Source organism: Eublepharis macularius, chromosome 19 (assembly GCF_028583425.1).
Source record: "Eublepharis macularius isolate TG4126 chromosome 19, MPM_Emac_v1.0, whole genome shotgun sequence".
In the NCBI taxonomy this organism is placed as follows: Eukaryota; Metazoa; Chordata; class Lepidosauria; order Squamata; family Eublepharidae; genus Eublepharis; species Eublepharis macularius.
This window is the reverse complement of record NC_072808.1, coordinates 1707237-1722877: the sequence shown is the minus strand read 5'-3', so window position 1 is coordinate 1722877 and position 15641 is coordinate 1707237. Positions and strand designations below refer to the sequence as shown.

General features: G+C 41.7%; 1 protein-coding gene across 7 annotated transcripts in view; it reads right to left on the bottom strand.

Annotated features, from left to right (window-relative positions):
- Positions 1 to 9875: 9875 nt before the first annotated feature.
- SARNP (SAP domain containing ribonucleoprotein) overlaps positions 9876 to 15641 on the bottom strand; it is a 59364-nt gene continuing 53598 nt past the window's right edge. For 2 of the 7 annotated variants that reach the window (XM_055003548.1, XM_055003552.1), the window contains 2 exons: positions 13665 to 13760; positions 9876 to 11889 (listed from right to left, as the gene is read on the bottom strand). In XM_055003548.1, coding sequence (XP_054859523.1) covers positions 11848 to 11889; positions 13665 to 13760 — 138 coding nt within the window. In that variant the 3' untranslated portion in view covers positions 9876 to 11847. Of the gene's footprint in view, positions 11890 to 13616; positions 13761 to 15641 lie in introns of those variants that run through there. The other 5 variants (XM_055003550.1, XM_055003553.1, XM_055003549.1 and 2 more) reach the window with 4 other exon arrangements.

The window sequence follows — 15641 nt, the reverse complement described above, 5'->3', positions numbered from 1 at the left end:
ATAGCAAAAAAAATCATTTTCTTCTTTAATGCATTGGCAAAAGAATTCTAAAACTTCAGTGTATAATTTAGGAAGCTTTGACTTTTGTGTTTCCAGTGCAAACATTAGATGTAACTTCAGATAATTGTATTGTATTTTGATTTTGTTCTTGGGAAGGAAAAGGGGACAGCAATTCCAGCAGAAGGTGAACATACATATGCATCTGCTGCAGGCTACAGGGATGGGACTGGATGCCTTGGGTTTCAGAACCATCAATTGTATTTTCCCTGGAGAGCTGGTGATATGACACAGAAGACACGGCACTCAGCCACACAATTACGTCCACAAGCATGCTTTAATGTAGAAGACATTTTTATTTCAGGTGCCCAGAAGCCCTGACAATTTTGCATCAGTCCTCCCTTTCAGTAACTCACCTCTCCCTGATCTAATTTTAGAGTCAAAAATGTGTGTTGGCTGCTCCCTATCCTACTCTTTGGCTCCTCCACACCCCAATGTATTGGATGCTATGCCGCCAATGCAGTAATCTGATTAAGCTAAGCACTCTGGGGTCAGAACGCAAGACAGGGAACCTTCTCTCTCCGTTTTAAACAGAAAGCAGCCTGTATGTCTTTGTTCCCCATCCCCCTAAGCACATTTGGATAGAGCTGGAATCTGAAAATATTCCTTAATGCTTCTCATTTTTTCCCACACTCCCTGATGCTAAATCATCAAACTACTCCACTGGAAAACAAATTCCAAACAGCCTGCAGCAGCTTCCTATTCCTCTTTCATCACAACATTAAGAATTGGAGGGTGGCAGATAAGAGGGGGAGTCAGCATTTCTCATGTATACTGAAATAGTCTAAATAAAATCCCACTGAGGACTGGAACCTGAACTGAATGTCAGCCAAATCAGTTTGATTCTCACAGGCAACCAAGCTCGTAGCAGTCTTCAATTTAAGCACCGCTCTCTATCTAATTTCTTTTCAGAATGTTTTTGTGGTTCCTAAGGGTTCGTCATGCCTGTGTTTACAAAAATCAAAATGGGCTACAGTCTATTTAAAGGGTAATTGATATCCTTCCCTATTCTAATTACTGTAATTTACCTCATTACCATCTGTTAAATTCCACCTAAGACTGCATCTGTACTTGTGGCTCCACTGGGTAGATGCTAATGCACAACAGCAAGCTATGCATATGCCGCTGTGCCCAAGGATTGCTGCACATAGATAGACCTGCTGGACAGATGGTTGGTGTCATCAGCTTGGACAGAGCTGATTACCTGCTGGGAAGGAAGGGGGACCTGAGCTGTCCTTTCCTCAGTACAGATGGATGACAGCCAATGTCAGAGTTGAGAGCCTTGACCATCAAGGCTACATGTAGCCCTAAATGGCTATTTTTTTTTATCCCATGCAGCACACTTTTGAATGCCACAGGCACCATCCCAAAAGATATCCCATGTAAAAACTTTGCACTTACATACAGATCATCCTTAATTCCTGACGAAATTTATGTAATAGTGTCTCACCCAATGCTACTTTCTCATATTTCTGTCACATGTTGGAACAGGGCTGAAGAAAATAATGTAGTCTCTTCCTCTTTGTGCAGATTGAGTCTAGATTGTCTGTATGTCCACTCTTTCTTTCTTTCCCATCTAAAGGAAAGACTGTGAAGTAGCTCATCGTAGTCATTCTTGTATAGGATATGCCCTATCTGAAAGTGGAAGGTTAAGTTCAGAGTTTTAAGAAGGGACATTGCAGAGCAGGCAGTTGGACACGAAAGCTCAGTTCTTCAGACTGCCATGAGGACAAAGCACCCCTTAAAAACTGAGAATGGCTATTTGGTTCTGTTCATAGTTTTAGAAATACTGGAAAACACAGATTCATCTCTAAGAAGCCCTCAGTACGTTCCTACTTGAAGTCACGGCTGACACATCATTGGAGTGACCCCGTCTTTTCCACTTTTACCCTGTCTGTGTAACTAACTTTCAAGCTAAGGCCCCCGGACAGAAACTGTACACTTCCGGATTCCATTTCCTATCTATCACAATGTTCATGTTAAAGGGTCTAAAAAAATAAGGACTATAGATACTGACAACTGCGTAGCGGTAAGCTTATCAATTATACATAGGAAATCAAATGCCATTTGGAAAGGCAGGTACAGAAAGTAAAATTACTCCATCTCCTTTGTTCAGATCAGAGGGACCCAAAATATGTTTATGGGGAACAAGTAGTGCATCAGAAACAGTATGCCTACAAACGGCCATCTTGCAGCCCTAACACCTTCAGATTATTCACACTAATACGTATCTAGAAAGGACAGATGCAGTTCAACACAACAAACAACACTGCTTTTCTCTCCTTCGTCTTCGCTGCTCCACAGAACCCTGTCCTTTATGTCCCTTCACTTTTATTCTGTCCATTTAAGTCTACAAGGTCATTGGACAAAAACTGTACTTCTGAGTTCCATGTAGAATCATGGCGTTGGAACGAAAGGTTTAAAACAGTAACCTTATTCCATTATAGTTACACTGGAAAACCCATGCATATTATGAGTAGGAAATCAAATACTGTTGTGAAGTAAGGCACACACACAAAAAAAGTTATTCCATCTGTTCTGCTGTCCCAAAATTGTAAAAGCTGAGATTTACAACTGGCCAGAAGTGCAGCAGGAAACTGAATCGCGGGATGCTGTTTTATGGAGCCCTCATTAGGAGGTGACAGGTATGCTGAGAATGTGGGAGCTAATTACATTGCCCCAATCAGAGGAAGTGGTGTGAACGCACACGCACACATGGACACGAAGTCAAACAGAGCAACTCCAGCTTGCAGGCCGCGTTTCGCCAGAAAGAAAAGACTTGACGCAAATTCAGCCGCTCAGTGAGAAGAGAAAGATGAACAAAGGGGTGACAGGACACGATAACAAACCGTCTGAAGGCACAGGCTTATTTCAAGGAATAGAAACCTGGACAAAGGTGTGCCCAATTCTAAGCAGATCAAATACTCTATTAATGACGGCCTTCATTTTCTTCAAGCATCTAAGCTCTTGCTTAAACATCGTGGGGAATGTTCCTGATACGGCGTTTTGAATTCAGAGTTTAAGGTAGGTGGCTGTGTTGGTCGGCAGTCAAAGAGTAAGATCTGGGTCCAACGGTACCTTGAAGACCAACTAGATTTCCAAGGTATGAACTTTGAAGAGTCAAAAGTCCCTTCATCCGAACTCCCATGATGCATTCACACAAAAACATTTTATCGGTGTGTGTTGTCCACCATGCCAACTTGTTCAAAGATGATGTCTGGACAGATCCAGGAGACAGTCCGATTTCAGAGGAAATTGAATGGGTGACATCCAAAATCATGTACAGTGACATGGGAGGAATTCCAAAAGCCCCACCCCATTAACCTAAATGATTATATGGAGGGGATTTCTGAAAGTTCCTCCGCCTAAGATTACATAAAGGTTAATTTGAGTTAAAGCATCTTCAAAACATAATTTAAATGATATTGCATTAACTAAATATTGCTATAACTAAATATTGGCTTATTGCAATAACTAAATACTGGCTTACTAACCAAGTGTTCAGAGATGGCACCTCTCCAGTTACCAGATGCTCAGGGAAACAGCAGACAGCTCTTACCACAATGCCCTGCTTGCAAATTTTCCAAGAGCGCCTGGTTAGCCTCCAAAGGAGACAGGACGCTGGACATATGCACCTTTTGTCTGACAACAGCGTGTCATTTTTAATTTCTTTATCTAATTGATGGGACCTTCAGCAGTACCTGGGTTCTTACTTCTGTAGCATTAGCGTCCTGCGCTCTTTCCACAGCCGCTGTATCTTCCTAATTTGGTATTTGTAGAAGTACCTAAAACATACTATATACTTTACATAAGTAACAGTTTAGCAGATCCCTGCCTGCAGACTTACAATTCTTGAAAAGAAAAACTCCAGCACGCCTTTCCGTCTGTCCCGTATTCCCACTCCGCTCCATTCATGACCTCTCTGTCTCTTATGTGATAAGCTTTTTTTTCAGATGCAAAGCTTTTATACAAGGTCTCCCATGTTTGAGATAAATGATCGATGCCAACCAAACCTGAAAAGGCTTTAGCCAGCTGTCTTTAAGATCTCTTTGTTAGGTCTACAGATTCGCCCGCTCAACATGTGGCTAAAACTGTGAAGCCCCATCAAAACATATTGCTAGGGAACATATTGATTCCAAGGCAGTTAATAAAAAGTGAACAGGAGTAAGGAGACACTGGGAAGAAAAGAGCAACAGGGGAAAAAAAGAATAAAATTCAAACAGTTGTGAACAAACTAAAAAGGCAACTGAGGACTTCCACTATTATCCTCGAATGGAAGATTATAGATCATATTCCTGGCCACAGATATTGATTGGCACGCAGCGGCACATAAAATATTGGTTTAATTTCTTGTTAGTACACACTCTATTAGTTATTAAGAATATACTGTGGGATCTGGAAAAGAAATGCGATGTTAAAGGACAATTGTGGTCTTTGGGGGGATTTTAAATTTTATTAAGTAAGATTTTAACGAAGGGAATATATATAAGATCTCTACCATGGGTAACATAATATAACTGTATTAGAGTGAAATAATAATCTATGAATAAATGGGGGGTTCGAGTGTTGTTGGAAGTCAATAGAGAAAAGGGGGAGGGGGTGGGGTTATATATTTAGAAAGGTTTAATTTGGATAAGTTGTATGTATTAACCAACTATTTTATATCACCTCATCCAATAAAATCTATAAAAGAAAGAATATATTGTGGGATCTTCTAGGACACACTACAAAACATCCATCTAAGAAAGATATAAAACACCACAGAGTAAAAATTAGGAAAATGTCCATGTCAAAGCCGGAGATGCCATCCTAAGGCGAGAGAATGAGGAGTCTAGTATGTTGAAATCCACATCTAGTCCCCAAACAGCAGTCCAGCAGTGCCAAAGTGGGTGTTCAGAGGAGATTTTAAGGGAGGGAGATTATTGGGTGACAGCATCAGGCAAAGGGCATCATGGGCTCCACTACCTTTGTCTGCTATTAAGACACAGAAGTTTTAACATGTGTATTTTCTTCTTCAGTGTCCAATCAGTTTAATCTTCTCCTGCTCTGAACAGATAGAAGATCTGTGCTGGATCTTTTTTTCCATTGCTGCTATTTACTTTCTATTCACCCTAGTTACTTCCACTGACAAAAAAGAGGGTGATTTTTGGTGATTTCGCCTCACTCTCTGCAACCCCCATGGTGTTCCCGGGGATCCAATGACCCACGAAGGCACATTTTCAAGCCTTAACTGCAATAGGAGGGGCCAGGCAGGAAAGTTTCTGGCCGTGCTGTTTTTGAAGCATAGATCCAGTCACGCTGCAGAACATCCAAGCCTTGCTCTCTAAAAATCAAATATAGCTAAAAGAGGCTGTGTGTAAAACAAGGCGCGTATACCTGTGCATTTTTAAAAGTGGGCAGAGAGCTCAGATATAGTGAGATGAACCCTAAGAACTTTACTTAGTACGCTGGGGCTTGGTACTCACTCCAGTGATGGAATACACAGGTGGCGGGCTAAACTCGCTGTGGATTTTATTCCGTTGAAGCTGCTAAACTTCAGGATCACTTTCGCACATGTACAGGCGAATATTAATTCCAGTTAACCAGTTAACTTGAGCTGTGCACTGTTTCAAGGCTTGCGTGCAGCTTCTGAGTGTAATGACTGTCCCGTGAAAACTGCTCACTGTGATCTAGTGAACCGCAGGTAGCTAGAGTTCATCCTTGACTACAGAAGAGTTGGATGGATTAAAAATGCTGTCATAAGATGCCTTTTTGGCTCTACCATCTCTTGCAAATAAAAGTGTCCTAAAATCCATCTTTAGCATCAAGCTGGAGAAATAACAATGACTTTTGGTTTTCAAGAAGTGTAACGTTTCTTACAGTGCAATCCTAAGAAGAGTTACCCCAGTCTAAGCCCATTGAAATCCACGAGCTTAGACTGGAGTAGCTCTGTTTAGGATTGCACTGTTAAAACATGATAGGTGTTGTAGAGAAAATGGAAAATGAAACATGTATTATTGTTCTTTGTTATTTCTAATCTTTGTCTTTCTTTTTTTTGTATTCTTTTTCTTTACTTTCCTCTTTTACTACTTTGCACTTTTAATTGGGCTTTGTCTTACTAATATTTTTTTTCTTTAAATAACAATGATTTTGCTAAATTGCACTATCTGGCCAAGGTCATATCAGCCAGTTTTCTCCGTATGTTCATCCAGGTTAGAACCAATGTGCTTAGCAACAGATACACATCAAAAGACAAAAAGGCTGCCAGACTGTCTTGGACATTATGCTGAAGACTGAATGGCGCGTGCCTGAAAAGCTGCTAATACCAATACTCCACACTGCTATGTGTCTTCAGCACTACAAGGGTATCTTCTCCCGGACATGCCGTTTACAACACAATGCACCCCCAGAGGACAGTACAGAGTCAAGGCTGGTGTTCAAGGCAGCTCTCTGTAGTTAGACAAGGAACTCTACAATACACGTCACAGCCCGAACCTTGGAGGGAAGTATATTATATAGGGATAGCAAGACCATCTCTACTGAAAAGTTTCTGCTTGGATGTGTTCATTTGGAAGAAAGATGGCAAAAGTTTAATGAGCAATTGCTATTGTTCCTAGTCACATTTGCGTCACCCGCTTTTGCTTGGCCACTGGCTGACCTAATTCAGAGTCAGAAAGTATGGTGTGTGTGTGTGTGTGTGTGTGTGTGTGTGTGTGTGTGTGTGTGTGTGTGTGTGTGTGTGTGTGTGTGTAAGGCTATAAACTCTGAGGAAAGACTGGAGAAATTAGGACAGGTATCTGTTGGTTCCTCCTACTGTAGATGACCACCCACACACCAGGGCCAAGCCTTGCGCCAGCTATGACATAATATGGGCTTCCTATCCAACTCTGCTTCCTCATAAGTCTGCCCTCATGCAAACATCCACAGTAATTAAAATTCTGAGCTAGAAATGATGACCGGCTTCCATCAGTCTCGTTACCAGTAGATAAAAGTTCCATACAAAACATGCTCAGGCGAGCTGAAGAGGCATTTACCTCCTTTTCTCCACAAACAGACCAGGAACAGCACAATGATATTCAGCTTCAGCCCTCTCTGCTGATGCTTTTGCAATTATTTTGCTCAAAGCCACTACAATAAAAGCAAAGAAAAAAGAAGAGTACGCCCTTACTTCCTGGCTGAGCTACTCATCGAGCTAACAAGAATATGGACCATGAGAGGCAGTTACAGGCAGGCAAGATCTGGTGTATTCCGAAAGGAACCTGAGATTTCTTGAAATAACTGGACCCTTTAAGATTGTAGCAATGTTCTAGCTCTTAATATTATGAAAAGGCCAACGAGGAAAGCAACTGACATCGTAGAGAAATTATTACAACTCAGAGCACAAGGAAGCTATTCACCTCAGAGCTGGCCCAAAACTGGCCAATCCCTTCCAGCCCCCCCCCCCCCAAGTAGAGGGGGAATAATTAGAGTTTCAAAGGTCAAAGCTTCAGGTGAGAGGTCAGTTGATTTGCCCGCCTCTAGAAATAAAATTTTGCTGTGTCTCTATAAATATTTAAAAGAGCAGCAGGACTGGGGGCAGGGAAGAGAACACATTTCTCTTTATTAACTCCTCACCGGCACACACTTCCACGATCCCTCTCCCTTTTGTTTTGCTATTTTCCTGCATTTAAACATGAGATTTTCAAACCCACCCACAGAGGGTTCAGGGGCAAGAGGCCACTGGGGAGGAGAGGACACCGCAACTGGGAAGAACATGTGTTTGCATTTCTTTGTGAAGGGATGCACGCACACGCTCACATGCGATCCCGTCTCCCCTCTTTCCTCTCCCCACTTATATTGTGCAAGCAAAACACTCATTTCCATCTTCTCCTCCCTGACCTATAGTTAGTTCTACTGGCGTTTGGAGCCCCAGCATCCATGGTTGAAAAGTGGCTTCATGCTGAATTTGGGTGCTACGTGGCCGTCCAGAGCTCTCACGCTGTAAGGCTTGTCCACCCCTTTCTTTTGCTCGTTTTCCCACACTTTCCACCACTCATTGTATGCCCGCTGCTTTTTCTATCTGCCTATTCAACTCAAATTAGTCACGAATGGCCCCAGCTTAGAGAGGAAAAATAAATTAGGTAGTGTTTTAAACACAGTTTGATTAGAATGATTCCCCCTCACACACTGAATAAGAGGGAATGAATACCTTTTAAAAGATAGTATCCTAATAAAATCCTTCCCCTTCTACAGGAGTGGAGCACAGGGCAGGGGATAAGAAATCCCAACAAGCAGTTACCCCCTAGGAGCACAGACGATGCATAAAGAAGGTGTCCAGATAAGGAAAGCAAGTGGGAAAAGGTTTTATGACCATACTGGCAACCCCAGCCAGATGAGAATGGACAATGGATATGACAGATAAGGAATATACCTGGAATGCATTTATATTTTAAGCACTGAAAAAAGAACCTTGTAGGTAAATATATGTTTGCCCATTAAAATAAGGTGCTCAATCCAACCAATCAATCAAAGGGTTTATTATGGTCACAAGACCAGCCAAACTCAATCCAACCTTATATCAATGGGTTTCACATCTTTCTGGGTGTATCAATACTTACCTTTTCTTTCCAGTAGCAGCTGCCTTGGACTGCTGATTCTGTTTACATTAACCACTTACAGTACTCCGGACAAAGATAGTCCTGGAACTGACGCCAGGCAGTCACTAAATGTAATATTTGCCTTATATATGATAGGCTAATGATTAGGAAGAGAAAAACATGTTCTTGTCAATCTCTAGGCCCTGTAAGTATCAGTCAATGAAGGGGAAAAAACCCTCTTCATACAGTCTGCAATTAATTCAGGAACAGCAGTTACTGCAGAATAAGGAACATTGATGATACCTTAACAGTTGTTATTACCACTGGCTAAATATTAAACTTAAAGAAGAACGAGTAGTTGCCCCATCCTTGAACGGATGGCAAGACTGGAATGTAGTTGTTACCAGTGTATGTTCTAGCAGACCGCTAGAACATGGATTAGTTATATTTTAACATCTTAATTGTCCTTCCATACTCAGCCACCAAAGCGGTTACTAAGCAGTGAAAATATTCGAGCATGCTTAAACCAGGAAGCAGTCATTATTTGTAATGAATTAAACTGAAATAAAATGATGTGATCACATTTATACAGGTATTCACAGCGGGCCCCGTTTCAAGACTGCAGAACCAGGCATATAAAAGGAAGAGGGATGATGAGAAATGCACTGAAGACCGAGATTCTCTGTGGATTTTTTTTCCTCAGCAAGCTCTATAGCAAGGGCAAGATCAGATCTGCAAAAACAATTAAACTTTATTGTAAACGTAACTATTTACATAATTATTCTGCTTTAACTGAATTTCTCTTCCTGATGTGTAGGAACTTGAATAGCAGCTGTAAATGCTTTAATGAAGTTCTTTTTCATATCTACACAGATGTGCTCAGGGGTACGGATGCATATTTTAGACTGAGTAAGTAATCATATTAGCTACCATCCTGCCTTATGGCTGCTGAGTTAAACAACTTTCAGAAAAGCAACGCTGCTGCATCTGTTCTCTCCTCCTCTTTGCCCCTTTCCCCTTTGGAGCAAACTTTTTTTTTTTTAAACCCATAATTTATGAAAGAAATCCTGTAACTACCCAAAATATGGTGAGGTGTTCCAAGTGAAACATCAAGCGTGATTTTCTAAGTTCAAGCACAAGGCAGACATCGTCAATGTACGTATCCAGTTCAGTCCCCTTTTTAACTTTATGTGTATTTTACCAGATTAACACACAAAGAGAGACATTTGGGGACCTGGTCCATCAAAGAGGCAGATACAAGTATTGCCCTGAAGAAGCACTTTTATTATGAAACCAAGAGCGAAATGCAGTTCTGGTTTCAAAACACACTACAAAACATCTCAAGCAAGTAAACCAAATCGCCAACATCTGATGAGTAGAAAACATATTATAAAAATGAACATATAAAATAAACTGAGAATAAAGTTAAGAACATGCGTTTCTGAGAAGCTGGGGTGTTGAACAGATACCATGTGACTCCCGGTCTTAACCGCAAATTAGAATACTGCTCCAAGATGGCATGAATAATGCAGTACATGACAGTTAGGAATAGCTGGTTAATTAAATGCACACAGCTGAAATATGCGTAACATATAAAATTAAAGAGGCAGCTAATCATTTTTTTTTTAGCTCTGCTTAATCTGCTCTGTATGCAAAAAGCTGAATGAGGAACAAAGAGGGAGATGAAATTCAACCCTTGAAGAAAACTGAAAATTAGAGCCCAAGTAGACCTATTCAGATTAAAATCCAATTGACAGACTAAAAACCATGAGCAACAAGAATGGCTATCTATAGTATGCAGAAGAAATTAATCAAACAGCTTCTTCCCTGTTTGGAGGATGACACGTATCTGTAGTGTTAGCTAAACAGTGTTTGGTCTACATAAACTAAAATAGGGAACTGGTAAGGATTTAGGTAAAGGTGGCGACAGAACAGAAGTCTGTTCTTGTAGAACTATCATTGCACTACACTTCTGAATTGTGCCTAAGTCATTAATAGGAAATGCAAATATTAGAAGTTTATCCTGACTCAATACAATGAAGGACAACAACGCAAACGGACACTTCAGCTCTTTCAAATATGCATCAAATTTACGGAAGAAAAAAGAAAAAAAAATTGAAAATCGACCTAGGGATGGAAGGTACATAAAAGAAATTTTGAACATCAAGATTTCATATTACAATAATTTATTCTATGGCTATTATCTTTACAGGTTTTTTGATTTCACACTACTTCTTCTAAAAAAGCTAATTTTTTTTCATTTTAATACAAGTAAAAATGAAAGGGAAAAATCCTTCAATGCCGTCTATAATATCATTAGCAATGAAGCATTTCTGAGAGGCTGGGCAGTACTGGATACTAAATCTGTGGCTACTTAGCTATCTTCATCCTGGACTGCTCTAAGCTACAGCCAAGAGCCGTCATTCAATGAATCCCATTCTGTGGGCCAAAAGTGTCCTTTAATACACACGACAGCTGCATAAAGTATAAAAAGCATGGCTTCTACTTCAGCAGGTGACTATACAAGAACCTTCCAGACTAGCTGTATGGCAAACCTGAGATCGTACTTCCTAAGACCCAATTTGAGTGAACTTGTGGCAGAACCCAAGGAAAGAAATGCTTTGGTTTTGAACATAAGAGTATTTTTATTTTCGAATTGGGGGCAAGCAGCTGACACAAATGATCTTTAAGAATTACTGTTTAGCAGGAAGAAAGAGGAAACCTAGCAATTAGCTACAGGCAATATGAAAAAATAATAATGAAGAAACAAATGTGCAAGGGAAATTGTAAGGACGAGGACGGACTGTGCCTAATTTAAGTATTGCTGGGTAACTTCAATTACAGCGAATGATGCAACAGAAATCTTCATATTCCTTCTGCCTCCATACTCAGTGAATGCTATTTTTTATTTTATGGAGTAGTTTCTACCTGCACAGAAAAGGAGAAATAAATTGGAGTCTGCACACCCCACTTTACACTGACATACACTGAATACTAGTGGCTGTAAGAGAATATGACAGAGAATTCAACTGTTGCATACCCAAAAAGAACACTTTTATTCTATGTTCCAAAATCCATTTCTTTTACAAGTCCAAAGGGGCGGGCACGATTAAAATGCTAGTTTTAAAACGCAAAGCCAACATCTGTACGAGGAAGAAAATTATATTCCTTATAAGGTATGCAGAACAAGAATGTGTAAAAGACACACCCGAAACAAGGACTAAGAGACGGATCATCAGACGAGGCCAAAGCGTTCTGCTCTTTTTCTCTTCTTTGCCTGAAAATGGGAATCAAAAGAAAGGGGAAATAAGGTAAAGGGGAAATGGCAACGGTGAACGTTTGTTTTGGCAGACAGGCAGGTAGGACATCTACAAGAAACGTCACACTGGTCATTCACGGAAGTGTTCTTCAAAGCATACTTCACAAGGGTCACTGCATTTGCAAGTGGGCCTCCAACCAGATTAAGAAATTAAATTGCAAAAGCTTGAGATACAGTGGCCTGGTGGTTGCTTCATCTTGCTGGGTTACACAAGAGAGCTATGCTAGGAACAATGACCACTTCAGAGGCCTGGAAAGCCTCCCAGGCAATGGAGAGGTGGGAAATGTAAAAGGCCAAAGGGTTAACACTCTTCTGTTCATGGGGGAGGTGAGAGGGACACAGTCAAATGCATTAAATATACTCGTGCAGTCTCTGAGATATGCCTCTCAGTCATTACACCAGGGGCATATAAATCTTAATTTTTACCAGGATAAATAGCCTGGGGGGTAACAGAAGTCCTAATCAAGAATCTCCAGGGGAAAGGTGCCGTTCAGCATACACAATACCAGAAAAAGACCTTTTTGTTCCAGGCAGAGTCTCTAAGTGACCTAACGGAAAAGCATGGAATCGGACCAGAGCCCAAACACCCCCTTCGCTCAGACTGAACAGGGGGATCATTCTACAGCTACCGCTTCGTTTTGCAGAGCATGCACAACATCTGGAAGAAACAAAAAGCACCAGGCTGTATCTGAACCCCATACAAGATGCCAAAGAAAATAAACTTCCTGTATATATTACCCAGCATTCACTCAAGGAAGGAGTTCAGAGACCCAAATCTCACTACTCTTTCAGAGGGAAAGTAAGCCTACAGCAAGAAACCCTCTTGCAAGGGTTCAATACAACCCTCTTGTGTTGTGGTTCAATACAAACCACAACAAGCATGAGCACACAAAGAAGTGCCACGTTAGTAGAGAAGGATCTAAATTTAGCCTGTTATAAATTCTTCAGATCGATGATTCAGAAGACCCACGAGATAATATACCTGGTTATAAAGAACTTACAAAATGGGCTATGTATCAGGCAGTATCAGACAGCGGTTCGAAAAAATATAAAAATTCCTAAGAGATTGGGGGGGGGGAGGATTCAATAGGACGGAAAGCAATTTTAGATTTTAACTACTGTTTTGTGACCCTTTAGAGCATTTGCTCTAAGATGAAACTAAGCACAGTGCAAAAGTAAAGAGGAGACTCGAGCTTGAGAATACTGATTTTACAAGCTTAAATAAAAGACAACGAAAAACCACTCCTGCTCTCCTTCCCAGTTTCAGCAAGGAGCTCTGCAGCAGCCTTGGAAAAGGCAGGCAGATTGTAGCTTATACCTGACTTATTCCTTCCATTCGCTTTCTCTCACCCACCTGTCCAAATTAATGAACAAAAAGCCGGATCTGCTGACCTGGATTCAAATCCCAGCTCAGCCATAAAGCTGCCTTGGAGGTCTTGGACGAGTCACTCACAGGGATGGAATGGAAAGGACGCAAGTGCTCGTCGCAAAAAAGGCAAAAAGTAACGCTGAGCAGTAAAAGGGCCAATGACCTGACATACCCACTTTAAAGAGAAAAAAACAGCCATTGTCGAGGTCACCCTCTGAGGATGTATCTGTATGGCCAGTAAGGCTAGTTCAGGGACCTGGAAGGTGAGTGAAATCCCTGGCTAGGGGAGAGAAACAACCCGTCATAGAAAACATTCTTAACTTCTATTCAGACTGTTAGGAAAACAAACCATGCCCCTTATCACCTTTACCTCCGTGTCCTCTGTGATTGCTGCCCCGGCAGAGCTCGTCACAATACCAAATCTCTCCTTTCTCTTTTTGAGCTTCTCATCATCTTCAGTCTATTCAAAAGATGGGAAGAAAAACAATTCAGTTGCCTTTGAGATTCATTTAACTGCCGATTTACTTGCTTTCTTTGCTCTTTCCAGTCTTGGAACCATTTAGAGGAAGGGGATTTCACAAGACCGCATAGGTTGTTCCAGATGCTAACTTAAAACTTCCAGAGAGACTACACATCTGTAGAGTCTGTGATGCCAAGCAAGTCGGGTCTCTCTCTTTTAGTTTCCTATGTTCAGACTTGCCCAAAGGCCGTGCTTCCATGGTACTCCCCTGACATGTAAGGCTCACTAACATAAAACATCACACATACTAAAATGAGCGTGCCCTGGCACCTACCTGCTTTGGTGTAGGTCGTGCACACACTCCCGGGCCCACGCAATGACATCACTGACATCATCGTGCAGGCTGCGGACAGACCCGAATCTGCCTGGATTGGGTCTGAATCAGCCTGAAACGGGCCACTGCGGAGCATGGGAGTCCTCCCGCGCACCACACAGGCCCTATTTGGGCCGATTCGATCCCGAATCAGCCCCGAACGGGGCCCTTAGGAGTGTGCCTCAGGAGGCCCGTGCCTCCCCTGCTGGCCAGGTAAGTGAGGGCGGGGGTGGAGGGTGGGAGCAGGGTATCCCCCGCCCCCGGTGGGGGAATGGCAGCCCTAAGTGGAGCTCACTTTCAAGCAGCCATTGCCACCCAGCTGGTTGGCAGTGCCTCGGGATGGCTCCTCAGGAGGCTGAGGCCATGAGCAGGCATGGTGGAGCTCCTCTTTATGAAGCCTCTGCCTAGAGACATGAAGACCCAGAAAAAAAATCAATAAAAAAACACATTTCCTCCCATTTTTCCTTGAGGATTAAAAAAAAAAATTCTGACAGAAAGACTGGATCATTTAGGGAAGCAGTGAAGAAAGCCTCCTATGACATGTTTTCGCCTTTGAAATAAGTAAATGCTTCTTAAAGCAATGTTTCCACACTCAAAATGTATAGCATGAAAAAGCCTATGGGGTTTAGGTTCGACAGGAAGCAAGTACTGGATATATTTTAATTTCTCCCCAAATTTCTATTTCCCAACCCCATCCCCCCATCGCGAGTCTTCAAAATTTCTGGAAATTTTACATCTTTACCTTTGCTCCAACTAAATGGCAGAGGGAGTTTCTAAAGGTCATTCCCAAAAGTGTGTGTACCCGACTGTGACACTGGCACATCCTTTGCCCCACCCTGCAGCAGCCCCAGAACCTAGGACGAAGTTGATTTCTCTCTGGGAGTATCAGCGCCTGTCTGCTGACCCCTCAACAAAGGAGGGCCACCAGTGGCTTTGGGACACATGGCGTGGCTCCATGAGCTGTACACTGCACACTCAGGCACTCAATAAAGGATAAGAAATAACTGTCTGCACGAACAATGCAATTTCATTGCCAACAACCAACAATGCACACTTTTGCATTATAAGGCTGCTCTTCTTGCAGCAGCTGACCCCAAAAGCCCAACTTATATTTTAATTTTGTCTCTGTGAACACAGGAGAGGGATAAAGAGACGCAATGGATACACTGACATGATCCTCCATTATGTAACATCTGACTTTTATAAGACTTGAGGAACTAACACTGTCCAGTGCAGGAGAGCAGCTCGTGATGTGAAAACTTGCTGTGTAAAACACATCTTTGCCATGGATTTATCTTTTAACTTTCTTAAAATCTTTTTTTTTTTTAATTCTACCAGCTTGCTATCATTACAATGGAAGCATTTTCATTAAGCCGTCCTGCAGGCCACTTGACTTATCTCCCTAAATTCCACTTCAATTATTTTCGAGGCTGAATGAACAAATAAATGTTGACTTCAGTTCTCTTCTGATGCACTACATTCAACCTAAGTGGGAGGCCTTTTATTCT